Genomic DNA, 26,059 nt, shown 5'->3' on the forward strand with positions numbered 1-26,059 from the left:
AGAGTTAAGAAACCTTGCAAAACAAACCACATTTTGATGAATTATTAATTGAAGGCGTTATTTTTACATCTTCCTTTGTCTTCCCTAAGATAGGCCAGATTGATTATTCTACCACCTTAGTTCTCATTATACCTGGAATAGAATAAAGGCGATTGAACTCAGGATTTAAGGGGCATTTTCATTACCAAATGAGCTAGCAACTCAACTGCCATTATCCCTTTGTGTAAAAACCAGGCAAATGATAGTCAAGAGTTTCAAACCTTCACTAGGCCACTTATCCCCTTCCCCTACTGAAGTGGTGGCTTGGTGCTAGCACCTCCAATATACAAAAAAGGAAAGGCATCATTTTGGTTAAAATTTCATGATGTAACAGCTGAAACATGAATGGCTAACCATGCCTCCAAGGTTCCCTTCCATAGTAACTCAAGGGGAGGATTTTGCAATCAACTTGCCAGCATGGATAATGATATCATCTATTCGAGGCCGCATAGTAGGTTGGAGCTGAAGCATCCATGTCACAAAATGATGAAGAGCTTCTGGATATGGAGGCTTAGGTCCCGCTGGCCATTTGACCTGAGCATTTGGGCAAGTTGTAGGCTTCCACCAGATTCTCCGAGTGCATATTCAAATGGTGATACACCAGTCACCATACCTGCAAAATTCAGCCAGATGATGATAAACTAGTTGACAAAAGCTTCCAATTCAACCACCAAAATGTATACAAAAACTATGCACAGAACTGTGTTTTATTTTATATCTGTCTACTGTGGAGGCCCTAGTCGAGCTTAACATGCTTAAAAACCTTACTGGATCAGCCATAGCTGGTTCTCTAGGTGGTTTCAACGCTCATGCTAGCAATATTGTCTCTGCCATCTACATAGCCACCGGTCAGGATCCTGCTCAGAATGTGGAGAGTTCTCACTGTATTACCATGACTGAAGCTGTGAATAAGGGAAAGGACCTTCACATCTCTGTCACCATGCCTTCCATTGAGGTATAACAAATCTCTTGTTTTAAGTAGTGTTTCTAATGTTCTGTAGTAGAAGATTACTTTTTTATTATTAGGTGCAAGTCATAGAACCATTACACATAAAATGGTTCCAACAGCCATGACCCACAAAAATACTTCCGCAACATCAACCAATGGACAGTGTGGAGGGTTTGAAATTAATGGACAGTGTGGAAAGCAAACAATGAACACATTCTTCTCTGAGGTTGATTGTATGTTATCCCATTTGTTTCTGTTAGCCAGGTACCAAAAAAAACAATTCAATGCAATGCATTAATTTTAATAGACTTTGCTTTAAATAATGTTATCAACTCCTATTAATTTCTCCCTATTTACTCAAATCTTTCACCCTTTTAACTGTGAATTTTTTAAGGTTCTCCTAACCTAGCCAAGAGGGTATAGGATAAACAATTAAAAGTGTATTCTGTCGATCTATTTGGGTTTTTTTTTTTGAAGAATTCAAAATATCAAATCATCCCTTAGAGATAAAAAAAGGTGTTGTGACCTGTGTTGCACAAGACTACCATCTAGTCGGGTATTGGAGTTTCAACACAATCTAAGGAAAGGGAGATAAACTCTATGAAGGACAACCTGGTGGCAAATTTCAAGGTACTCACTCAGCCGACAATACAAGATTAGCATTGGCTCATTTGGCTGCATTGGAAAAACTAATTTTTGCTCAGATGTGTAACCTGGTTAGTTAATGCTTTCTACAATAGCGGCACTAGGTAATGAAAATGGATCATAGCATTACCACTTTACCATTTACCAACAACTCAAATGGTAGAGAATAATAGCATTACCAACAATTCATAAGTCATACCATGTGACGATATATTAATCCATTTGCTCTTTATTTTTCAAATGAGATGAGAACCATAACCATACCAATATAATAAAAAAAACATACAACAACAATACCATAATGTTACATCAAAATGCCTAAGCTAGAAAATTGGAAGCACATTGGAAGTGACTCACTAATTCAAAATGTATAGGTAATGATGCAATTTGGTGTTCCCACATTCTCTAGATGTCAAACCAAAATGTATATTGGCAAAGAAGAGCATCCATAGTACACTGAACGACTACTTGTTGCATACGGTAGTGTTAAAGTACCTGGCCTTTTTCATCACGCTACAAACAGTAATTTCCTGACAGATACACTAATCATCATGCCAAAAACATACAAGACACATAAAAGTAAAATCATAAAACAAGTTAAAAGGTTGAAGAAAACCAACCTCCTCTTGCATGAACAGTATATTTGCCTTATTCATTTGGCACTCCGGCCGAGAAGAAATGTAGAAGCTACTCAAGTCTCCGCCATCAACAGCAATATCTTCCTTCGAATTATAGAACAAGGTAGATGATGAAGTACCTGAAATGCCATGTTTCATTAACATCAGCAGAAGTAGAAGCACTGAGTCCTCGACATCGTGAGCAAAATTGATCTAAAAGCTCTAGGCAAGGCTTCAAGAACCTTGAACACTTGAGAATGGTATTCTCATAGGTATAGAGTCTTGAAATGATTTCACATGCTGTAAAATGCCACTTGGTGATTGAGGCTCGAATTCAAACTGGGAACAAGAAGGGTGGTTAGATTGTGAATTTGATGAGAGTGATAATGACGACCCTTGAGGATTACTAGAATCACTAAACACATTTTGTTGTCCATTGACCATCTTGTCATTGAAACTATTTTGATTAGTCCACATATTTGCTTGATTTCCATAGCTTGGATGATAAAGTACAGACTCACTGGCATTCCTTCCCAAAATGCCACGACTTTCTTGAAGTGAAGCCAATTCTGAGGCGTGAGCACTGATAGAAGAAGACTTGAATATGTCTTGCAAAACATTCTGATACAGTGAAGGCGAAGAAGACTGTGCATTTGTGACTATGATATTAGTATTACAGCTAGGCTTATGATCATAGTGTTGCTGGTGAGTGAGTAGACATATTATTGTTAACTCTCCACAAATATCCACATTACTGAGGGGATAAAATATGAAAAGTACATAAATAATAAAAGCACAATATATCCCTGTGAACTCTCCACAAAGATCTTAATGGCATCAGCCATTTAGATATGTTTACAAGCAGCAAATACAGTCACATGCAGGCTTAATGCTTCAGTAGAAACTTGTTCAGTCAAAAAGAAGAAAAAATTCAAGGCATGAAATTACCACCATTACCTACTGTCAGCATAATTGGAAAGGAACTGAAGTGAGCTTAGGTTTTTCATATTATATGTAAGTAGTCATGACTATTAAAAGCAATATACATTCCAGGTGCATAAGATGCTCGAACTTCCGCACATTCAGTGTTAATCAAATCGAACAAAATTAATTGATCAGTGGCAAAAAACACACTCCAAAAAAAACTAAATCGTCAAAACAAACCCATTCATAAATCTGTGCAGCTGAGTATCGCGACTTTATATTATATATTGATTATTTGTTCTAAGAAAGAGCCTGATAAGAATAAAATAAGTAATATAATTATTAGAGTAGATACAGAACTAATTGATTTAATTACTTTTTACCCAACTTGTATATTCTATTTCCAACATATTACCCTCTTTCCATTAACTCTTTTAAGCAATCTAACAATCACGAAATTAGAAATAATAATTAAGTTGATAATACTAACAGTCAGAGTATACAGAAAATTATTAGCATACCTCACACCCAATTATCAGCATTTTGTATAAGCTTGTGTCTGGATTAACTAAAATCAGAAATGATTCTGCATATGTCAAACATAGAAAACACCCCATGTGGTAAGCAAGAGCAGCAAGAAGGCTAAACAAAGAAACATAATAGGCAAAATTACTACATTGCTCCAAAAAAATGCAGAGGGAGTTGTGACACTAATATAAGATCGGAAAACGACACAAGGAAATCATATTCTCTTTCTCTCACTCTCTATTTCTACCAAAACCGTTTACCCACAATTTTAATCCACCAAGAATGAAGTTCTTGAATAATTGAGAATGTTATTCCATTAGAGTGTGTTAGCTCTATCCAATAAGATTGAAAATCTAGAAAGAAAGAGAACTCAGAAATATGTAGCACTTACAAGTTACAAATGGCCTGAGTATGTCTGAATTTCATCAAATTCTATATGTATTCAACTTTCAACCATTGTAAAAAGCAAGAAAAACACATGTAACCCACAAAGTGAAACTTTAATGGATACTTATTTTTATTTCACTGCCTTTATTTTATTTCAGGTCAAATTGAGGACATAAAAGCTTATTGAGGATCCTGAACAAAAATAGAAGCATAGTTAAATCATAGTTGTTCTTCTTTAATAATAATCTCAGACTATAATTTATAACAGGTCTGAATCACAAGATTAGAAGTGCATGTTCAGGCTGCCGAGTAAAGATTAGACTAAACTGAAAATGTTGTTGATATATACATCCAAATCTATTTTGGGCAATGTGTAAATCTTATAATCACCTTAAATAAATTGTAATTACAAATGAAAATATAATATTCAAAGAGAAAAAGAAATTGGATCCCTTCTAGACTTGTCGTGTTGTCTGCTCCCTTCTAGATATTTCCTTACGGGCACAATCCACTATCCAAGAAATTGGCTCATAACATTTACCCACAATTTCAGCTTTGGTAGGTAGGTTTAGTTTCTTTGTTTGGTTTTGTTGTTTTTCTTATGTTGTTATGGTGGCAGTTCTTGTTTTTCTTTGTTGGTCGTTCTTTCTTATGTTGTTTTTGTGGCTAAATTGAATCATCTTGATAAGGACTAAATTGAAAATCTCTCTACTTAGGGAAGAAATTGAATTGCCTCAATCGTGTTGAAGGAAGAGATTCAACTTTATTCTCTCTCTCTCTACTCTCACTCTGTCTCTTACTCTCACTCTTAGCATTACTATTACTGTCGAAACCGTTAACTACAACAACAATATATAAAGCAGTTAATTTAGCGTAAAGGTCACGCGCAAATGGGCCGGCCCAAAGCTTCATATGGTTTTAGTCTAAACCATAGAGAAAGATGATACCTGAATTGCATTACCTTTTCATCACTCCATTGTTGATTTGTTGTTTTAGCTTATCTTCTTCGAAAATTTTGGAGAGTTAATTCTGACTACAATATATATGATGGCGATTCCTTTCTCATCAAATCTCCTTCACTCTTGTCATGACATCTTTGCTTCTCATTCTGCGTTACAACTCATCTTCCTAGAAATTGTTTTTTCCCCAATATTAACGCATCACATGTATTATGTAATAATTTGAAGGTCTGGGTTATTATTTCATAAGGCCCACTATGGGGAAAAGTGCATAAACCCATTTAAACTTTATGTTTTTTTGCAAGTAGGCATCATGAATTTTGTTTCTTCCTAATTATTACTCCTTAAATTTTATCATTTGATAAAATTAATCCTTGTATAAATATATTGTTAAATTTTATCATTTGCAAGTAATCATGCATATATATACTTGTACAACTTCATTATTTGCATATCTAATTCTTAAATCAACATGAGCTGCTTTTGCTCCACACTGTCCATGTGCTAATCCTACCAGCTCATCAAATTCTGGATTACAGTAAGATAAAACAAACTTTTCTATCATAACCATGAAAGTGGGATAACAAATTTGTTTAAAACATTGTATTTTCTATATAGAAATTGCATAATGGTTTAGTCCAAAACTAATAGCAATTAAAGTTTATATCCTTCATTGATTTTAAGCATACAACTTAAGAACTCTCATACCCCATTTCCACACTTTATTCTTAAATGAAATTCACATTTTAATTTGCCATTTTTCATACTTCCGAATAAGTAATTTTGCTATTTTATCAAGGAACCACCAATTTTTCTAAAATAAACTTCACAATCTTCTACTTTATGATACTCACCCATTAGAACACTATTATAACAAGTAAGGCGTTGGGTAGTGCTTTCCCGTGCTCAAATCCGTAATATTTGCGGGTACCCAACAGATTTTTAATTTTAATTATATATTTGTGTAATTTGTAATAATCAATATGTAAAAATAATTGTTACATGAACAATATGATAAATTTATAATCATAATCAAATATGTGTAATTTATTATGAAATAATAATAAAATATATGATATATAATCTTAAAATAATAATAAATATATATAAAAATTTAACTAAAAACTTAATACATAAATTTGCGGTACTCGGGGCGGGTATCACAAAACCCGCTCCCGCCCATAAATTATTATTGTCGATACCCGTTGTGGGTATTTCCACGGGTACCGATTGGTCGGATTTTTTGCCATCCCTGTATAAGCGTGAGTTCTTAACTTAATGTCAATGAAAGTATGGCCACTGTGCGATCCGGTAAGCCTCTCTGTGGCCTCCACATGTGTTGTTGTGGTTCAACAATGTCCATGTTACTTCCACCAGACTTTTTCTTTTCAGAGCTTTGGTCATGCATCTTAGTCTTGCAATGTTAGTGTTAAATTTACCACTACTAGTAGTTGGTATAGATGAATCCAATCCCAATACTTCATATAAAAGCTTGACCTGGTTTGAGATAGCATTTTTAAGACATCTTAAATGTTTGGATACTGATTTGAGAGCCAAGGAGAACTAAGTCCAGTGTCTGATTCAAAGGATCAAACCACCATTTGCATTATTTGTTGATCTCCTACCTCCTTGTAACCTTATTATGGACCAATGCAAATCATTTCCATAAATCATAACTTATGCAAGTTGGCAGCTATCAGGTTGGGCATTTCTTCAAACTTTTTCTAGAGAGTTATGAACAATCAAATTATTGAACTTTTGGAAAAAGTGGAATGTACACAGTTTAAAGGTAAATAAACTATCACTTTCTTGATTAGGCAAACTATCAGTTCTGTATATTCCTGCTAAATAAGGATGCCTTCCCACATTTCTGTTCTTAATTGCCACAAGTGAAAACACAAGCAACCTTTTACCCAAAAGAAAAAAACAGCTCAAGTATCATGTGGACTGCACCCACTTAGAAGTCACCACGAGAGAATGTCACATACAAATTCAATCAAGCAAACAGAAAGAGTATAGGCATGATCATGAAATCAAAAGGAGTAGACCCCAACCTGGTTTCATGAGAACCCTGTTTGAGAAGCCAACATGTTTATCAGTTTCCATGGGGTACCTGAAAAGAAAATTGAACAGCAAAAGAAAACCACAACTTAATCATTACCACCTTTTTTCTGTAAAACAGAATACTCGTGATTTCATACTATTCGGGTCACAGAGCCAGAGAGGAAATTCGAAGCACTTTGAAAGTGACCGACTAATTCAAAATGTACAGGTAAGGATGCAACTTGGTGTTCCCCATATTCTCTAGATGTCAAACCAAATTGTATCTTGGTAAAGAAGAGCATCCATGGTACACTGACACCAAACCAATGGCTACTTGTTGCACACAGTAGTGTTAAAGTACCTAGCCTTTTTTATCATGTTACAACAGTAATTTCCTGACAGATAGACTAATCATCATGCCAAAACATATAAGACACATAAAACTAAAATCATAAACCGCGTTAAAAGGTTTATGAAAACCAACCTCCTCTTGCATGATTTGCCTTATTCATATGGCACTCCGTCCAAGAAGAAATACAGAAGCTACTCAAGGCTCTATCATCAGCAGCAGTATCTTCGTTTGAATTATAGAACAAGATAGAGGATGAAGCATCGAAATGCCACGTTTTTCAGCAACACAACTTTCATCAACGTCAGCAGAAATAGAAGCACTGAGTTCTCAACATCGTGAGCAAAATTGATCTAAAAGCTCTAGGCAAGGCTTCAAGAACCTTGAACACTTCAGAATGGTAGCATATCCAGTGAAAGGGCCAGGAGGACCAATATTTTCATGAAAGTAATATTTGAGGGTATTCCCATTGGTATAGATTTTTGAAATGATTTAACATGCTTTGAAACGCCACTTCGTGACTGAGGGATGAATTCAAACTGAGAACAAGAAGGGTTAGATTGTGAATTTGATGAGAGTGACAACGACAATCCTTGAGGATTACTAGAATCACTGAACACATTCCCAGTGTGTTGTAGTTGTTGTTATCCATTGATCATCTTGTCATTGAAACTATTTTGATTAGTCCACATATTTGCTTGATTTGCATAGCTTGGATGATAAAGTACAGACTCACTAGCATTCCCTCCCAAAATGCCTTGATTTTCTTGAAATGAAGTCATTTCAGAGGTGTGAGCACTGATAGAAGAAGACTTGAATATGTCTTGCAAAGCATTCTGATACAGTAAAGGTGAAGAAGACTGTGCAATTGTGACTACGATATTAGTATTAGAGCTAGGTTTATGATCATACTGTTGCTGGTGAATGTCATATTACTGTTAACTCTCTCCACAAAGATCCACAATTCGGAGGGGATAAAATATGAGAAATACATAAATAATAGAAGCACGATTTTATCCCTGTGAACTCTCCACAAAGATCATCAGCCATTTGGATCTGTTTACAAGCAGCAAATACAGTCACGGACAGGCTTAATGCTTCAGTCAAAACTAGTTCAGTCAAAAAGAAGAAAAAATACATTGTGTGAAATTACCACCATTACCTACTGTCAGCATAATTGGAAAGGAACTGAAGTGAGATTAGGTTTTTCATATTATATGCAGTCAGGACTATAAAAACAATATACCTTGTTGTACTCCAGCTGCACCAGATGCTCGAACTTCTGCACATTCAGAGTGAATCAAACCAACAAGATTAATAGATCAGTGACAAAAAAACACTCTCCAAAAAAACTAAACCGTCAAAACAAACCCCTTCATAAATATGTGCAGCTGAGTATCGCAACTTTATAATATATTCATTGTTTGTTCTAAGAAAGGGCCTGATAAGAATAAAACAAGTAATATAATTATTAGAGTAGATACAGAATTAATTGATCTAATTACTTTTGACCCAGCTTGTATCTTCCATTTCCTACACATTACCCTGTTTCCAGTAACTCTTTTAAGCAATCTCCTTCTTGTTCATGTTAAAACTACTTTTCTGATTTCAAACATCCGTACAAACATTTTAAACAATGCCAAACACAAAAGGCAGTCACAATCAGAAATTCTATCAAAATGTTTCTTCAAATTAGCCAAATCTTGCCCTTCAACCTTAGACCCCGTCATTCCAACATAAACTAAAATCACAAATTTCAAAAACATCTGCAAAATTAAGAGAGGTTTAGTTACCTATCCCAACATCCAGAGCACAAGGGGAACTTATCAAGTCGACCAAATGATGAAGGCTTTTTACATTAATAGTAGTAACTGCCTAGTTTTTATACAATCTCAAAAGTCATGTTTCATCAATACCAAAATAATCTAGTCTAAAAATTGGCTCTTGTCAATGATAAAGGACAAGAGTAGAAAAAAACTAACAATAAGTAAAACTTCAAGAAAGAGAAAACAAACTGCATAGAAGGAGACGAAGAACATCACAAAGCTTTGTTATCCCTGGCTACAGTAAAATATGGAACATCACAATACTTAATCATAGCTACTTTGAGGTCTCAACACATTTGATCAAACAAACAACTGAGCAAGAGATGCAATTCACATTGAATAAATTACCAATCAGTATCAACCCGAGGCAAAAGGCGGGTTGGGGAAGCAGCCCTGCAAACCACCTCACTTTGTAGCAGTGAAGCATGGTGGATACCTCTTGAAAGTGAAGTGGAAGTATTAAGAGAAAATAAAATTTTCAATATGTCACACAAAAGTAGTAGGTGGCTTCTCAAGGTTGCTTCATTAACACTTGAGAATGGTTGCCTCAGAGGATTTCTGGATTTCAAATAAAAATGTTAAAAACACAAGCACTTTGAAGTAGTCAAGAATTAAGGGATGTTAGTGGATCTCCAAGACTTTCTTGTAATGGTTTCAGGAGGTAAAAGGAACTTCAAATGCTACAATATTTCATGCTATTTGTCAACCTCATTGAAATGTGATTGGTCATTATATGTTGAAACTCAATAACAATGGAGACCACCAACATTCCTTGTTTCCAGTGCCTAGATAATGTATAGCTTTTCATACAACGGCTCTTAATGTTACATTTGTGGATTAGTAAATAACCACTTCCACTCTAATTTATTTCTAACAATATTAAGGAGTAGCAACCTTGTAATGTAAAACAATGGTGTGAGGCATAAAAACAAGATACTTCTATATTGTTATAACAATGACAAATATTTTGGTAAAAAAATCACTAACCACCAATAATTATTGTAATCCAGCAACTTATTAAAGTTGGCAACTTATTATCCCAGAAACCCCCTTGCCTCAAAGGAGTTCTTGATTTCAAAGAAAAATGTTAAAAACACAAGCAACTTAATGTAGTCAAGAATTAAAGGATGTTACCTACTGGATCTCCACACTTTCCTGTAATGGTTTCAGGAGGGTATAAGAAACTTCAAATGCTACAATAATTCAACCTCATTAATAATTCAGGAATGGTCATTATAAGTTGAAAGTCAATAACAATGGAAACCATTCCTTGTTTCCAGTGGATAACTTCTCATCTTTAGATTTTGAAGAAAGCTGATAAAAATTATTGATCAATTCTTCTGATTCCTCTATACATCCGATAAAGAGGTCGGCCTAAAAATACCATCCCAAACACATTAGAAGCTTTAAAAATAAGTCTATCCTATATGTGCAGGAAAGGTTTTTTTTTCTTTTTAGATTGCAGCATTACTTTAAATCCAGACATAAATTTTGTAAGCAAATCATCTTATTAGTGGTATGAAAATTATCGATAGGGCACAATCCCCCATAAGGAATACAATCAATACTGACTACTGAGAAATAGAACCTTAGATGGTTATAACAGCCAGATTAATTCTTATCAAAATAAGTAAATGAATATAACAGCAAGGTCATAGTTTCAACTACATACCATGTGACAAAATAATCATCAAACTCGGTGAAACGTTGAGCTCCATCATTCAGTAGATAATGAAAACCCCAACTTTTACATGCACTCACATAAACTTTTCATTATCTATCCATTCTTTAACCCTTTCTCTTGCCTTTATGAAACATCAATACAAATATGCAACACTACCCAAAACCAACCACAATGACAACCAAGCATTTAAAAAGAGGATCAAATGGAACTATGGAAGATGGCTCAATTGAAAAAGGGTGCTGACTGGATCAAAGAAAAATCAAGAGAAACCTTCGAAAAAGACCTCACTCTAGTAGTTCTACTGAAATTGCGCTTTTGATTGAAAAAGACCTCAATCTGGCGGGATAAAGCTAAGTTGTCGATAAAAATATGTCATATTCAAACTAACCAGAAGAAAACACATTTTGGGATGGTAACAATATAACAACAAAACCCAGACTTATTAAGTATATTTATACATATACTTACATAGCAGAGATTTTTTTCTAAGGGATAAAAACTACATGAAAGACAAACCTAATAAAGGCAATAGAACACACCAAAAGGCTCATGTGTGGAATGGATAGAAACTCTTATTTCATATTAATTCAAGTGTTGAGTCCCTATCATTTTGCTTACACCAGTTACTTTATCCTTTTGGAACATGACTCTCCAGTACCCACAACAATCCTTGAAGGGTCAGCATCAACAACCCAGTTGCCATTGTCATCATTAACCAATGTAGCAGAACAATCTGAATGCATGTTCACCAATAATGAAATTTTTTCAATAATTGAGAATGTTGTTCCATAAGAGAGTGTTAGCTTTGTCAAATAAGATTGAAAATCTAAAAAAAGGAGAACTGAGAAATACATATATTCAAGTTTCAACCGTTGTCGAAAAAGAAAGAACCGATAAAATTTGTTATCAATTCCAATGCCCTCCACAACCCACACCAAAAGGATTCACAATTATGTTATCATTTTGTCCCCTTATTGGTAATAAAATATGAAAAGTACATAAATAACAGAAGCATGATATTACCCCTATTAACTCTCCACAAAGATCTGCCATCAGGCATCAGCCATTTAGATATGTTTACAAGCAGCAAATACAGTCACAGGGCAGACTTAATGCTCCAATAGAAAATTGTTCATTCATAAAGAAAATAAATAAATGAATGAAATTACCACCATTACTACAGGACTAATAAAAGCAATATACCTTGTTGCCCTCCAGGTGCATCAGGTGCTCGAACTTCCGCACATTCAATTTATTCAAATCCAATTAACTGATCACTGGCACACAAAAATTAAACCATCAAAGGCAACCCCTTTATAAATATGTGCTGGGGGGTATTATATATATTCTCTCATAAATTACTTTGTTTTTTCCCCTTAAAACGACATCATATTATATTGATTGTTGGGCTAAGAAAGGGTCTGATATGAACAAAACAAGTAATATTATTATTAGAATATATCCAACACTTGAACTCATTACTTTTGGCACTTCTTGTATCAGTCATTTCCAACCCATCGTACTCTTTCCAGATACTCTTTTAAGCAATCTCCTTTATGTTCATGTTAAAACTACTTTTCCTATTTCAAACATTTCAGCAGATATTTTACAGAGTCAAACACCGATAGTAGTCAACCAGAAATTCCATCAAAATGTTTCTCCAGTTTAGCCAAGATTTTGCCCTTCAAACTTAGAATTCGTTATTCCAACATCATTTGCATAATTAAGAAAGTTTTAGATATCTATCCCAACATCCAGGGGACAAGGGGAACTTATCAAATCCACATCCACCAAATTATGAATGTTTTTATATTAATATTACTGATTGGATAGCTTTTTAGACCATCTCAGAAATCATGTTTCATCAACACCAAGAGGGACTAAAATAAAGAATCATAAGATACCGAGAGAGTTATGGCACGGAAAGCACAACAAGGAATCCATAGTCTCCTTTTCCCACTCTCCAATTCCACCAAGATTTATTAACCACAATCACAATCCACCAAGAATGAGCATTTTTGAATAATTGAGATTTGAGAATGATGTTCTATTACAGACACAAGTCACAACCCACAACCAAAGAAATTGGCTCATAACATTTTCAGGATTCTGGATCAGAGTGTGTTAGCTCTGCCAAATAAGATTAAAAATCTAGAAAGAACAAGAACTGAGAAATTCAAAGCACGTACAAATGGTCGGAATATGCCTCAAATTCATCAAATTCTATATCTTTTTATGTTTCAAACATTGAGGAAAAAACAAGAACCGAAGAAATTTTGTACAACATGTAACCCATGTACCAAAAGTGACACAACCTAAGATATCGCCTCGAGATTCTAGGGCTTCGAATTGTACAGCAAGGAAATCATATTTTGTTTCTCTCGCTATTCAACCAAGATCGTTTACCCACAATCTGAATGGATATTCTTCAATAATTGAGAATGACATTCCATTATAGGCACAACCCACAACCAACCAAATTGGCTCATAACATTTTTCGGATTTTAGATCAGACTCATCAGAGTGTGTTAGCTCTTTCAAATCAAGAAAGAAAGAGAACTGAGAAATAGGTAGCAGTGAGAAATGGTCCGAGTATGCCTCAAAATTCATCAAATCAAATTCTATATCTATTCATGTTTCAAACATTGTGGGAAAAAACAAGAACCAGAGAAATTTTGTACAACGTAACCGATGAACCAAACGTGACACAGCCGGAGAAATTGCCTCGAGATTCTAGGGTTTCGAATTGCTTAACCTCTCTCTCTCTACTCTCACAGTGTATTACTCTTACTCTCTTTCTCTCTTTCTCTCTTTCTTATTGTAATCATCTAAACCGTGAGTTACACTACAACTCACGCAGTTACAACAACATATATATAGTAAAGTGAGCGTGGATATGACGTAAAGATTACGCCTAACATGGGCCCCGGCCCAATACACCTTATACGATTTTATTCTATATATTTTTTATATTCACCATCTAATTTTATTTTCTCTATCACTGCTTAAAAAAAACTGATTATTCTTTTTATAAGATATATACTATTTTTTATGAAACATTTAGTATTTATAAGATATTAAGACTGACAAATAATAAATAATATTAAATGAGAATTTTAAATAATGTGTATGAGTAATGAGTTGTTATAGAGAAATTACATTACATAAATGGGTGTGCTTTTGAGATGAATGGAGTGTCAATTTTGTCAATCTATACATAAAAATCATCCTTAAGAAGATTAAGATATGTCATGAAGAAACATAGATTCATAAATGCAGAAAATCAAAGAAGGCAGAAAACGAAAGAGTAGAATACCTGGAAATGTCACATACGGGTGCAGAATAATGTTGTAGCCCCGTTGATAATAAATGCTACAGATCAAAACCAGAAAATAAAAAAGATGAAGAACACGAAATGAGAATGGATTAAAATGGAATGTTAATAAGACGAAAAAGAAGAGAAGTCTTCTAACTTTGTAACTTTGCGTTTTCTAACTTCCTTTTCCTTTTCTAATCTCTTGTTTTTATTTCATTTGTTTAATAATCTTGGAACATTTGTTATTCTATAAAGTGTGTCACTAACTATGATTAGTTGAAAATGTATTTAAATTAAAATTTTAAGAATTAAATTATTTTTCTGATTAATAACAAACAACAACACATAGAATAGTACATTGTTTTAGGACAACATATCATTATTCTAAAAAATTTAAAAGGGGTTACAAATACAATGACACTACACTATATGCTTTTCTTTTTATGTAAGCAAAGCACATATTTCTCTATTCCCTCTCTTTTCCTAAACTAAGCAAGTACACTGCAAAGCTCTGGGAAGCAACAAATGAAAAAAGTTGTAAGACATGTGAGTGAAAAAAGACATAGCATAATTGAGAAACTACCGATGCAAGACTATTAAAATATACATTAAGACTGTAATATTTTAGTCAATATATATCTCTTAAGTAAATTTGTGGTGGATGCACTCTGATTATAATACAAGTATTTCCATTCCCTGGATTTCACTTCACTTTTGAAGTATTAACAATTTTTCTATTCACTTTTCAAATTCATGATACTAACCTATGAACACTCTAGTATTTTCTTACCAATAAACAATTAAATATCTAATATTATGTTTTAAGAATTGAATCATCTTACAAGCTAGTGATAATTCCACTTTTATTAAGAGTTGGATTTAGGGATGGTAAATAGTACTTAAATTTGCACTTGTCCCTCAATAATATTTGGGTCATATTGGAGTCCATGTTTTTGGGCTCACAGGTAGTTTAGTTTAAAAATTTCGATATGACAATTGGATAGGTTGAACTTAGGTAATGAGGTACCAGACCCATAGTTCATTCCTAAATATATATATATGTATGTGAGAAAAATGCATGCATAACAATTTATAAGTTTTATGTAGTGTCACTGTATTATATGTCATTGTTGACTCTTTAAAAAGTGATACAAATAAATAGTAGAAGATATATTCACTGTTTACAAATTTTTACAATGTCAGTGTATAAATATTATAATATATATTATATATGTGGTAATATCATGTAATCATGGCTGTAATGTTATATTAATAATGCTGTATTTCCTATTTATTTAATTGTAACCAGTGTGTACAAACACTTCGTGTCTGCCTGTAAATATTGTGTGATTATATATTTCATTTTTTGAATTAAAATGTATTTGTTGTGTTCGATGTACTTTATATTATATTTTTTGTGTGTTTATGATAATGTTTAATTTAAGGTAAGATATGTGGTTAATTAATGTATTGGTGGTGGTTGCTTAGGAATATAGTTTTTTTTTGTAAAAATTAAATAATATTAAGGGCAATATATGAAATAAAAATTACAAATGAGGGAAGTTATTTCAAGTTTTGGTTTTATATATAGTATAGATATTGTTAATCATGAATGTAAACATTATTTTGTTAAAATATAATTTTATATTATTAATTCATATATATTATCTAATGTTATGTTTATGAAATAATTCTTAATAAATAAAAATTTCTTCCTATTGGTTGAGTATAAACAGTCATGAATAATAATCCATTTAAATTATGTTTTATAATATATATTTTTTCTCCTTTTTCCGTTGCTTAAATAACTTACATGGTGGTAGGAAAAGAATATATTATTGCATTAGTTGTTAATATTTATTTTAATATTTTCTATATTTATAGGTTGTAATCCAACTGGTCTATCCATTAGTACTATATTATACCTTTTTCTTTAATGAAAAGGGAGACATGCCAACAAATTAGTTTATTATAAATAAGAATGTTAACGGTCCTTTAAAAATTTAAGAGACGATTAAACTAAGTGTGATGGTAACCGACATGTTTTGTTATAAATATATGAATTAGGGGACAACTAAAGAAGAGTCATAAGTAGTCAGTGGGAAAATCAGTGATGTACCCGCCATTCTTATCATACTGCTCTCTCTCCCTCGCTTCTTCTATTCCATCTTCTTCGATTAACTTCGCTCAGATTCACTACCTACGCTTCACAGATCCATCCACTTTCTTCTTCTCCGACATGTTTCAAAGAATACCTCCTCCTTCGACGTCCTCTTCTCCGCCGCAAAGAATACCTCCTCACTCCAAGAAATGATAATCCCCGATTCTTCTCCTCTGCCAAAGGACTCCGTGAAACCTAAACCGCCGAACAAGTATTCTCAACGTGTCTTCTGATTCTTCACAGCAGAAGATCGCTGAATTGACGAAATTAGTTCCACTGCTGAAAAAAGAAACCCTCCGAGTTCAAACCAAACTCCTTTCTTTAGCTTTTGACATGATTTCAAAGAAACCGGAAGAATCTTGATTACAGATATGATTTCTTTAGGGATTAATTTATTTTATCTTTTTATATTTATCATTGAGTCTCCTTGGTGTGTTCTGCTCTTTTTATATTGTGATCAATAGGCAACAAAAGCTCAAGGGATTAGTATTGTTTGTGGCATGGGACTCTGTTTCAGCTCCAAAACTAAAGCTTAGGACCCCATATAGCACTAGTATTTAAATAATTTTTCTCCACTTTATTCTTTTCCACGGCCCTTTAAGCAATCGTTGATGTTGATTTTAGTTTAGAAACTTAAGATTGATGTGATATTATGTGGATTTTTATTTTTATTTTGTTTTTAGTGGTATTATGTGGATTGATGATATGCTATTGTTACTTTCGCTTTGCCAAGAACTGCACTTCAGAAGGCCAAGCTGATTTAAGCTTAGGTTCCTTGCTCTTCTAATTCTTTAATGGAAGCAATAATCTACCACGTTGCTGCTAAATTATCACGTTTTAATATAATTTGTTTTAATGGTGATTTGCATGCAATCTACCACATAATTTTAGGCTTTCAAGTAAGTGATAACACATATCATGCACATTATCTATAACCAGAAAATATTGGAGATTCGCATGGTGTAGGTGTTTCCCTGCATCCTTTACGTGATTGTGTATACTGATCTCCATATTATAATACTTGCATGTATATTGTGTGGATCACTCTATCTAGAGTTGCATAGTTTGGCCCTTTAATTGGGCTAGTTATAATCTCTTAAAGGATTGAATTTGATTCATTTGTAAAATGAGTACTTCTTTTCACGTTTGTTGCCTTAGTTTTGGGTTCTTTGGAACTAATTTAATCAAAATTTAGAGGGATGAGATTTGTTAACTTCTTTCACTAATGTCCTGAATTATTATATGACTCAACATTGCACCATCAAGTAAAGCTGGTGGGTTGGCTTACACCAATAATCTGGTACCTGCAGTACCTCCTGGGCTCCTTGGGTTGCTTCTGTTGTTCCAGGTATTAGGAGAAGATAGTATAATTAAGAGAGGTGCAAGGTAGCACCATGGTCCATTTAGTATTTTTCAGAGTCAAAATAAATATTTGTCTACTGACTTTTTACTCTGTTTGCTCCAAGGGGTATTATGTTTTATGTTCCAATTTCTAGAAGCTAATTTTCCCCTTACTATTGTCTTTTATTTTTGCAGACAACTAGAGTGGGGTTCTTCTTTGATGATGAGTCTTTAGTTTGTTCTCTTCTTACCTTTCAATAACTTTGTGGTTTATGTATGCTATGCTGTTATAGAAAGGATGGGACTCTTGGAACTTGGTCTGCATGATTTAATTTCTTATGAAGGACTAAACATTTTTCTGTAGTGTTCTGCAGCATAAGTCATGAATGATTGCTAGTTTGTATATGCCTTCTATTATATCAAATCATCATCCGATTTCAGTTACAAATCATAATCTATAACTTCATCTCATATTATTTGTGCTTGCTTGTCTTCTAGTAAATGTATATATCTACCCTTCATAATATTTTTTTGTAAGCAGTTTGGGAGCAGCAACAGCTAAGATGCATATAAGAAATAGTTCAGCAAGTAAAATTTATTCAAGTTACAAAAGTTAAGCCTCAGCATTTTGCTCATTGTTTCTTTCTGATTTGTTTTGACAAGCAGAACGGGAAGCAGCTTTATGACGCTGGTAGAAAGATATGTCCCTTAAAAAACTAGTGGTACAAGAGAATCTTAAGAATTGAGCTGTGATTAGAGGCTCAGGGTATTAACCCCAATCCTGAATTACAACCATTCTATTTTTCCAACGAGGGTATACACACTCAGTGGGACCGGATTACAGGATTCCAATTATGCTACTTGGTGCTTGCTCATTCTCTCTTTATCTGTATCATTGTATGTGACTTACCTTGCGGGCATACCATACACATAGAGTGTGTTAGAGAGATGGAACATCATCATAGGAAAGAATTAAGAATTGAAATGCTACAGTTCTGGTATACTTTTATGGACTCCCATTATGCTTCACAACTATTTCGCCATCCACATCGCACTTCCCGTCATGATCATTTTATTATTATCCTTCGTGGCTTTCCAGGTTTCATTTCTCTTCCTGTTTGCTCTGATTTTTACATGCTCCGATTAGTCTAATGCTATTTGTTGTTAATACACGCTCTACATATACTCTAATAAATAAGCACCTTGTTTTCTGTTTTATTGGATTATTAACATCACTTCTTGACTATTTTGCATGTGGTGTCAAATCATTATTTCCTTGTGTTAAGACCTTTGTTCCTTGTTTGTGTTCTTTTCAGGTAGTGGTATTCTCAACCTGTCTTCTAGTTCATTACAGCAGAAGACATGTTCTTTCTTGAAATGGGAATTGGCGATGCTTCCATTATCAAGGCGCTCGCTGAGGCATGTGGAAGGAGTGAAGCTCAAATTAAGAAGCAATATAAGGTGGTTCTTTCTTGATGTTCTTGCATCTAAAACAAAACAACAACAACAACCAAACCTTAATATCAGTTAGTGGGTAAGCTATATGGACCGAATAATGTCATAATGGTCTATCCTATTCTTGCGCTTACATATATTTTTAAATTGTTTCCAAGATTTAGAATTTTGATCAAGAAAATGTCATCTGTTGTCTTTTATTTGGTAGGAAAAAGGTGACCTGGGCATTGTTGCCCAAGCAAGCCGTTCGTCACAATCTATGATGCAGAAACATTATGCATAAGGTTTTCACAACTTTCCACCTTATTACCAATGTTATTCTTAATAGTACTTCTCACTCCCCCCGCTCAAGCATTTTAGTTTGTTGTTTTAGTTTTAGGGATTAACAAGTGTTTAGTATTGTCTACACTCTACATGAGTTTTTGGTCCATTACGTGTAATTTGTTTTACTTGTGATTTGCATGCAATCTAAGTCAATCTGCTGATGCATAGGGGTAGAATTTGAAATTATTAAATTACATTACAACATTGGAAATAGTTATAGACAAAAGTAAAAAGGTGACCCCTTTTGTGATGAATAGTTTCATGGTGTTCTCTAATGATGGTACTCTAGTAGTAAAGTAAACACATACCAAAAAAATAGAATTAACGAATATGAACCATCGTGTTCTCTATTCAGATATTATCCATAAAAGAATGAACCATTTTCAACTCATTTTGTTAATACTCAATTATAGTTGGAACTTCATCTGAATTTAACATGCTATGTGTTTGGGAAGGATTCTCACTTGTTACTGTTTCCTATCTTACATACATCTTGCTAATTTACTAAAAGATGTGTTGTTTTCCTGTTTTGGCCTTTAAATTAACTGTTCTCTGTTTGGTGAGTTTGCTGGAGGTTTATCTGTGTAGTCTCTACCTTGTAAGAGAAGGAAAAATGAATTTATTGGGCTTGGAGAACAATTGCTATTGAGTGCTGAATGTTGTTATTAGTTTGCCCGTATTTCTAAACATGTACGGGAATCTAGAAAATACAGTCTAGAGAAGAAAAAGAATCATAAAAAAGCAATTCTTGTTTCTACAACTCACTATGAACCTCAATATCTATTCTGTTTGCTACAGGTTGCAATTTTAGGCCAAGTTGCAGTATACACGGAAGAACATTTTACAGTGCCTCCTGTAATATGGTACAAAGAGTTTATTTGTTTTAATGGCTTATTCTGAAGTTCTAAATAAATTCCAGGATGTGAAGTTTAACTGTGAATATAAAAATGATGGAGAGTGTGCCCAGGTGATATCTCATGGTCAATTTCCATCAGAAATGTACTGCTTATGACACTTATTATATGGTATAATATTAGCTTTCTTGAGACAGATACGTTACATGTAAAATGGCTTGGTTAAGGTTTATAGTAGAAATGCAAAACGGAACACTTGGAAGCTTCTTGATGTTGTTGCTGCAGTTTGAACCTAAATAAAACTAAAATGAGGTATTATATTTTAGGATTGGTATCATCTTTTTTGCAGGTAAGTTTGTGTACAATGATTTTCACAGTATCATCTTACTGAGTTACTGATACTTTTTCAGCTTTTAGCTCAAAGCAGTCTGAACTGAGATAGTGACATGATGTTTTGTAGGAGTCTATGGTGCCTTTGTCCTTGCTTGCTTGGCAATAATGAAGAATTTCGAAGTATATGTAAAATAGGTGAGCATTTACATGTTATGTAATTACAGATTTCTTTGTATTTTTTGAGCTTACAAAGACTGTTCCAAAACCCCAAAAGTATGGTGTGGCAACAATTTCTGTCATTTGCGTAGGTAATGAGATTTTCCTAATCTCTATCTTGATTATTGAAGAATGGTTGATCTCGATGAACTGGCTTTACTAATCCAAGAGTTTGATTTGGACTACGAAAATTGCATAGTCCTTGCAATATGAATTCTAGTTGTCTATAATTTGTAAATCAACACTTGCAGGATAAGGTTGCATACATCTACGCTTCTCGTGCATTGGGCCGCCCGTGTAGGATAGTGATTTGGTAAAGTTCTACCCAAAATGTCAACTCTGGGATTTGTACGGTAACATGTAGGGTAAGGTTCCTAGTCGAAGCTTGTTTTCACTCGACAAACCACATATGTTTACTGCAATATATTGCAGCTGTTATTCTGATTGTGGACTGCACTTAAAACCCTGTCACAAACGTATGCATAATAAGTTTTCATAAAGTGTCAGGTTTCATGAGAAATCTAAATGAAAACAAATGTTACTTTAATTTCTTGAAGAACAAGCAAACGTAGAAGATAATTTGTAATTGTGTTCAACCTCTTCTTTACTCTTCACATGCTTTGTCTTCAAATTCATTTCTTTCACTATGACAGTACTGTTTTTCTTCAAATTCATTTCTTTCCCCAATTTTACCATTTTCATGCCCAGATATCTCCAACTTTAACATGCATTTTGTGCAAGATAGAAGGCTGTTAGGTTTACATTTCTTTCGCTCCCATCGCATAAGCTGCCAGAGGAGAAACATAAAAGGTATTACACAAGACAATTATTAAGAATGGGTAGATCATTGCTTATTAGTGCATTGACAATATTTTCAAGTTGACCTATAAGCTTGTCTTTTTAAGCTGTTTTACATTATTAAATTAGAGAAGTTTTAAAGTTAGTTCTGTTTTCAGTTTTGTTTAGAACATCAAAAGCTTTAAGCTTGACTGTACTGTAAAAACATGAGTTTAAAATGGATTCAGTGTCAGTGTAAAGTTCAACATCACTGCTAGTAGCTAAGGCATTACACTTCTGCCTTGAACAGGTTTTTTAAATACAAGGCAAAAATATGACTCATAAATTTTGTAAAACTGCTATATTCATTGGTCTCAGGTATTAGCAAAATATTTCCAATCAAATTGGATTGTTCTCAAGTTCTACAAAGTACCAACAAATATGATTCACAATGTAACATCAGGATGCTGGAAAAATAAAATTGAACCTTTGATTTCTTTAATTCAACTGCATTATGAATTTTTTATTCATATTTTCATTTGGGATGGTATAATTCTGCCATGATGCCCCTAAATAGGGCATGATGATATTCATGGTGTGAAAGCAGATGGTATGGTTTTTGTCTGGATTTCCAGAAATGCTTCTTTATTCATTTATAAACATTATATGGTATAGTTAAGACTGTGTAGCTGTTAAGTGCAGTTATTATAATATGAAAATGGATGGTATGCCTGATCATAGTTGCCTATGAATTCCAATGTGAATATGACCCTAGTTTGCTTGACTGACCCATATACTTGCAATTGTAGTATGAATTATGAATTCTCTATGTAAAATCAAGATGATATGCTCAATTTTTAGCTCAAATTCAGCTCATTTGATTCATGAACCAAGTTTATCGAGCTAAATAATGAATCGAATTTTAAATGAATACCGAGTTGGTTCTGTTCATTGTCAGTTCTACTTGTTGGCAATTTTGGATGTATCTTTGCCAAACGTCATCTGAGTTTATTTTTTGGTCAAATAAGTTAAATGATTCCTTATCAAAAATGTCAAATTTTTTGCTCCTGATAGTGATACTACAGTCTACACCCAAAATGATTAATGCCTTGCCCTAAAGGATGATGGTATATATTTGGTAGTAACAACAAAAAAAACTCTTAGATAATGTTATCAAACACATTAATTGTAGATGTTGCCTTAACAAACCTTCCAAGTCTAATGAATGCCAATGGAGTGAAATGTTATTTCCACCATGGAGTGGTGGCGTGTCTTCTAGAAGCCTGAGAAACTTGAAAGAGAAAAAGGGTTTGGGTTCAATGGTTGTCGTGAAGTAGACACTTAGGTGGAGATCTACATAATGTTTTGAACAATGGGGCATAGGATTAAGCCCACCTCAACTGTTTTCACTCTGAACCCAATCTTGGATTCCCCTTTGCAAAACATGAAATAGCTTAGAATTTTTATTATTCTGTTCTTTAATCATGGGCCTGGGCTGAAGGCTTAAAACAATTTAGGCTTATTGGTTTGTATTTACTGTTTCAGGATTGTAACATAGCATGTTTTGTAGGACTTGTTGGGTTGCCGTCCCTGGCAAGGATGCATAGCTAGCTGGATGATAGCAACAAGTCTTTTCTTTCAGCTAGATAGTAACAATTTGTTTCATATACCTTGCGCTAACCTTGCAAGAGAGGTTGACAGGAAATACCTGTGGTCAAAATGCCAGAAAATGTTTGGAGTTTTTTCTTAATACAAACAATATGAATCATGTACTGTCATTCTTGTTGCATGAGTGGGGTCACAAAGGAGGATAGATACTAGGTAGTAAATTAGTATGGTAGAAAATTGCAATATGGTTAATATAGAAGTGTCAAATAGGTGTGGAAGTCAAATAAGAATAATTTAAGTTTACTGCTGATGTTTTTATTTATGAAAAATTATAATAAATTTATGGGTGCATGCTATTTTTGAGCAAAGTTGTGCATCTTTCCTTCTACCTTTCTGAACAAGAGACTACCAATCTATGACTTTTGTTTATTGAGATAACATTCGTTGTCTCATAGTTTGTATTGAAAAAAATATATTGAAGTTAAAAATTTAATAATTAAATATTTTTTTGTCACTTACAATTGATAATACATGGAGTGACTCAAATTGTAGGACGGAGATGTGCTCATCTGGAGTAGTGTAACACTGTATAAAGTGTGATTTTTACATCTACAGAATCTTGAAAAGTACAAAGTTAAGATAGAAAATAATAATGGTTTGGTAGCAGAAAAGGTTTTGTTAGTTAACAATCACACTGATGAAGCTACTTGTTGCAGTAACAATTGTTTAACGTTACAAATATCCTTTTTCTTTTTTTGGGCACAGTATAATTCAACTTTTTATACCAAAATTGAGCATGCTTCCTCTGTTTGTTGAGTCTGATTTTAGCGACCATGATAGATATGATTGAGATACATTAGTCAATAACTCTATCATCTGCTAAATATTCCCGCGCTCTTATGGAATCATGAACAGGTTGAGTGGGGGCAGATACAAAAAAAGAGGCTTTAGTGAATTAGTATTACAATAAAATACAGAAAAAATGATGTCTCAAAAAACATAAGATTAGACTTTGAATAATCACAGCTTCCCTAAGAAAAGCTTAATATAATCATACATCACACCAGTAATAGATCCTGATTCTGATTTGTGGGGTCCTCCTAACCCGACAAGCATAGCTCAAAGGCCTTCCTTTGGTTGTTGGCTTGGCCACACGCATCCTCCAACCCCAACAACTCCAAACCCAATCACCATTTTTCTCTTAATAGTTGATGTGATCTTATATAGATCAATCTTACTCTTTCTCACACACCAAAGGCACTCACACACACAGATATCACTTGCTAGACTATAGCATCTTAGTTGCATTACAATTTCAATGACCCTTTTCTCTTCACACTAAATAAAGAAGAATGTGAAGAGTGAAAAATGCCAAGGTGAAATACTTCACTTCAGCCACTGAGTTAATCCTGGATGGATAACTTATGTTCTAGAACAAAACAAACCACTCTGTACATATGGTGGCAGATCAGTCCTAACCTTAATAAACCTATGGACTTGTAAATATATAAAGTGGGAAAAAAAACTAAGTAGGTAAAATAAATCTGACTTAGTAGCAGCAGCAGTAGTAGTGACTAGTCAGTGGAGTACAATCCTTTGGTACTTGTTCTCTGAGGGAAGACCAGAGTCCTCACTTAAAACCCTTTTTCCTCTGACTCTTCCACAGTTAGTAGGAGTAAGAGTGATGCTGTTTTCATTAGTGTTGTTGTTAACAAAGGAATCTTGGTGTATAAGCTGTGGTGGTGGTGGTGAAGGAATGGTGACAGGGGGAATCTCAAAGGACTCAAGTGGTGGTGGAGGGTGCCTCCATTGAGGAAGTGGTCCTGCAAGGAGCAAGGTTTGAAGGAGAGGCCCAGCTTTCATGACTGCTTGCAAAAGCTTACCTTTTTCTGGTAAAGGTTTGTCAGGTGTTAACTCAATCATCATTGTTTCTGGTAATGGTTGCTGCAAATGTGATGGTTGAGATAAATGGTCAATAACTGGAGAAGAAACAATGCTTTCTTCACAATCTGATAATGACAAACCATTGTTTGAGTTAATCCCTCTTCTAGGGTCATCTTCAATGCTTGATATTCCAGACACTGGAGCTGCTTGATGCAAAACAAACTTTTCCATGAGAAGCTTTTGGCATTTCTCTTGTGCTTCATCTCTTTCTCTTATAACTTTGTTAAGAAGCTCCTTAATGTTAAGTAGTTGATCATCTCTCTTTCTCAGCTCATCTTGCACTGTTGCTCTTGTTTGTTCAAGCTCCACAGTTGTGTACAACAGGGTCTGCCTCAGCTCCTCCATTGACTGCAAAGTTATACAAATATTGATGAATGATTAGTCCTATTACACCATTTTTTATGCCTAAAACATGCAAGTAAGTAGCATTAGTTTCTGCAATGAATGGAAAGAGATGAAGTGTGAAATGAAGTAAGCTAGGTAGCTACCTTTCCCTGACAGTAATAGGCCCAACTTAGAAGAGGGTTGCGTTGATTGTCCATGCTCACTGTCTCAAAAATGATAATTGAAGTTGTATGAAATATTTTGTTTTTGGCTTTTTAAAAGAAAGAAAGAAATAAGAGAAAGGAAAATGGGGTAAGAAATAGAGGGGAGACAGGGTTTGGGGGATTTTGGGAGATGGTTGAAGCTCTTTTATAAGAACTAGTCCAAGTCACTGTTGTCCCTTGTGGGTTGCTTTCTAACCCTGGTTGGAAAATAATCAAACAGAAAAAAAAGTGT

General features: G+C 34.1%; 2 protein-coding genes and 2 long non-coding RNA genes across 10 annotated transcripts; 2 read left to right on the forward strand and 2 right to left on the reverse strand.

The window, feature by feature from the left end:
• Positions 369-5,223, reverse strand: LOC109351672. 4 transcript variants are annotated; one of them, XM_019593220.1, is made up of 4 exons: positions 3,696-4,916; positions 2,493-2,895; positions 2,254-2,390; positions 369-652 (listed from the first exon to the last, which is right to left on the reverse strand). In XM_019593220.1, exons 1-4 carry the CDS (start codon positions 3,789-3,791, stop codon positions 644-646), a joined length of 645 nt encoding a protein of 214 aa, XP_019448765.1. In that variant the 5' UTR covers positions 3,792-4,916; the 3' UTR covers positions 369-643. The 4 variants fall into 4 exon arrangements, with proteins under 4 accessions (XP_019448765.1, XP_019448766.1, XP_019448764.1 ...); XM_019593221.1 differs by lacking the exon at positions 369-652 and adding an exon at positions 5,051-5,223 and having other exon boundaries at positions 1,998-2,390; positions 3,696-3,760; XM_019593219.1 differs by lacking the exon at positions 369-652 and adding an exon at positions 1,998-2,163.
• On the reverse strand, positions 3,922-26,025 carry LOC109351670. Of its 2 annotated transcripts, XR_002108257.1 has the most exons (4): positions 25,768-26,025; positions 24,601-25,627; positions 19,280-19,284; positions 3,922-3,935 (listed from the first exon to the last, which is right to left on the reverse strand). XR_002108257.1 is itself a non-coding variant. In XM_019593211.1 (2 exons), exons 1-2 carry the CDS (start codon positions 25,819-25,821, stop codon positions 24,914-24,916), a joined length of 768 nt encoding a protein of 255 aa, XP_019448756.1. In that variant the 5' UTR covers positions 25,822-26,025; the 3' UTR covers positions 24,268-24,913. The 2 variants fall into 2 exon arrangements, 1 of the variants encoding a protein (XP_019448756.1); XM_019593211.1 differs by lacking the exons at positions 3,922-3,935; positions 19,280-19,284 and having other exon boundaries at positions 24,268-25,627.
• On the forward strand, positions 8,954-12,089 carry LOC109351682. Its single transcript, XR_002108265.1, has 2 exons — positions 8,954-10,047; positions 10,547-12,089. It is a non-coding gene; the product is annotated as an uncharacterized LOC109351682 (long non-coding RNA).
• On the forward strand, positions 16,364-21,553 carry LOC109351679. Of its 3 annotated transcripts, none has more exons than XR_002108261.1 (5): positions 16,364-18,867; positions 19,085-19,302; positions 19,432-19,507; positions 20,346-20,929; positions 21,202-21,553. It is a non-coding gene; the product is annotated as an uncharacterized LOC109351679 (long non-coding RNA). The 3 variants fall into 3 exon arrangements; XR_002108262.1 differs by lacking the exon at positions 16,364-18,867 and having other exon boundaries at positions 19,074-19,302; positions 20,346-20,713; positions 20,862-20,929; XR_002108260.1 differs by lacking the exon at positions 16,364-18,867 and having other exon boundaries at positions 19,074-19,302.

This window comes from Lupinus angustifolius, chromosome LG07 (genome assembly GCF_001865875.1).
Source record: "Lupinus angustifolius cultivar Tanjil chromosome LG07, LupAngTanjil_v1.0, whole genome shotgun sequence".
Lineage (NCBI taxonomy): Eukaryota > Viridiplantae > Streptophyta > Magnoliopsida > Fabales > Fabaceae > Lupinus > Lupinus angustifolius.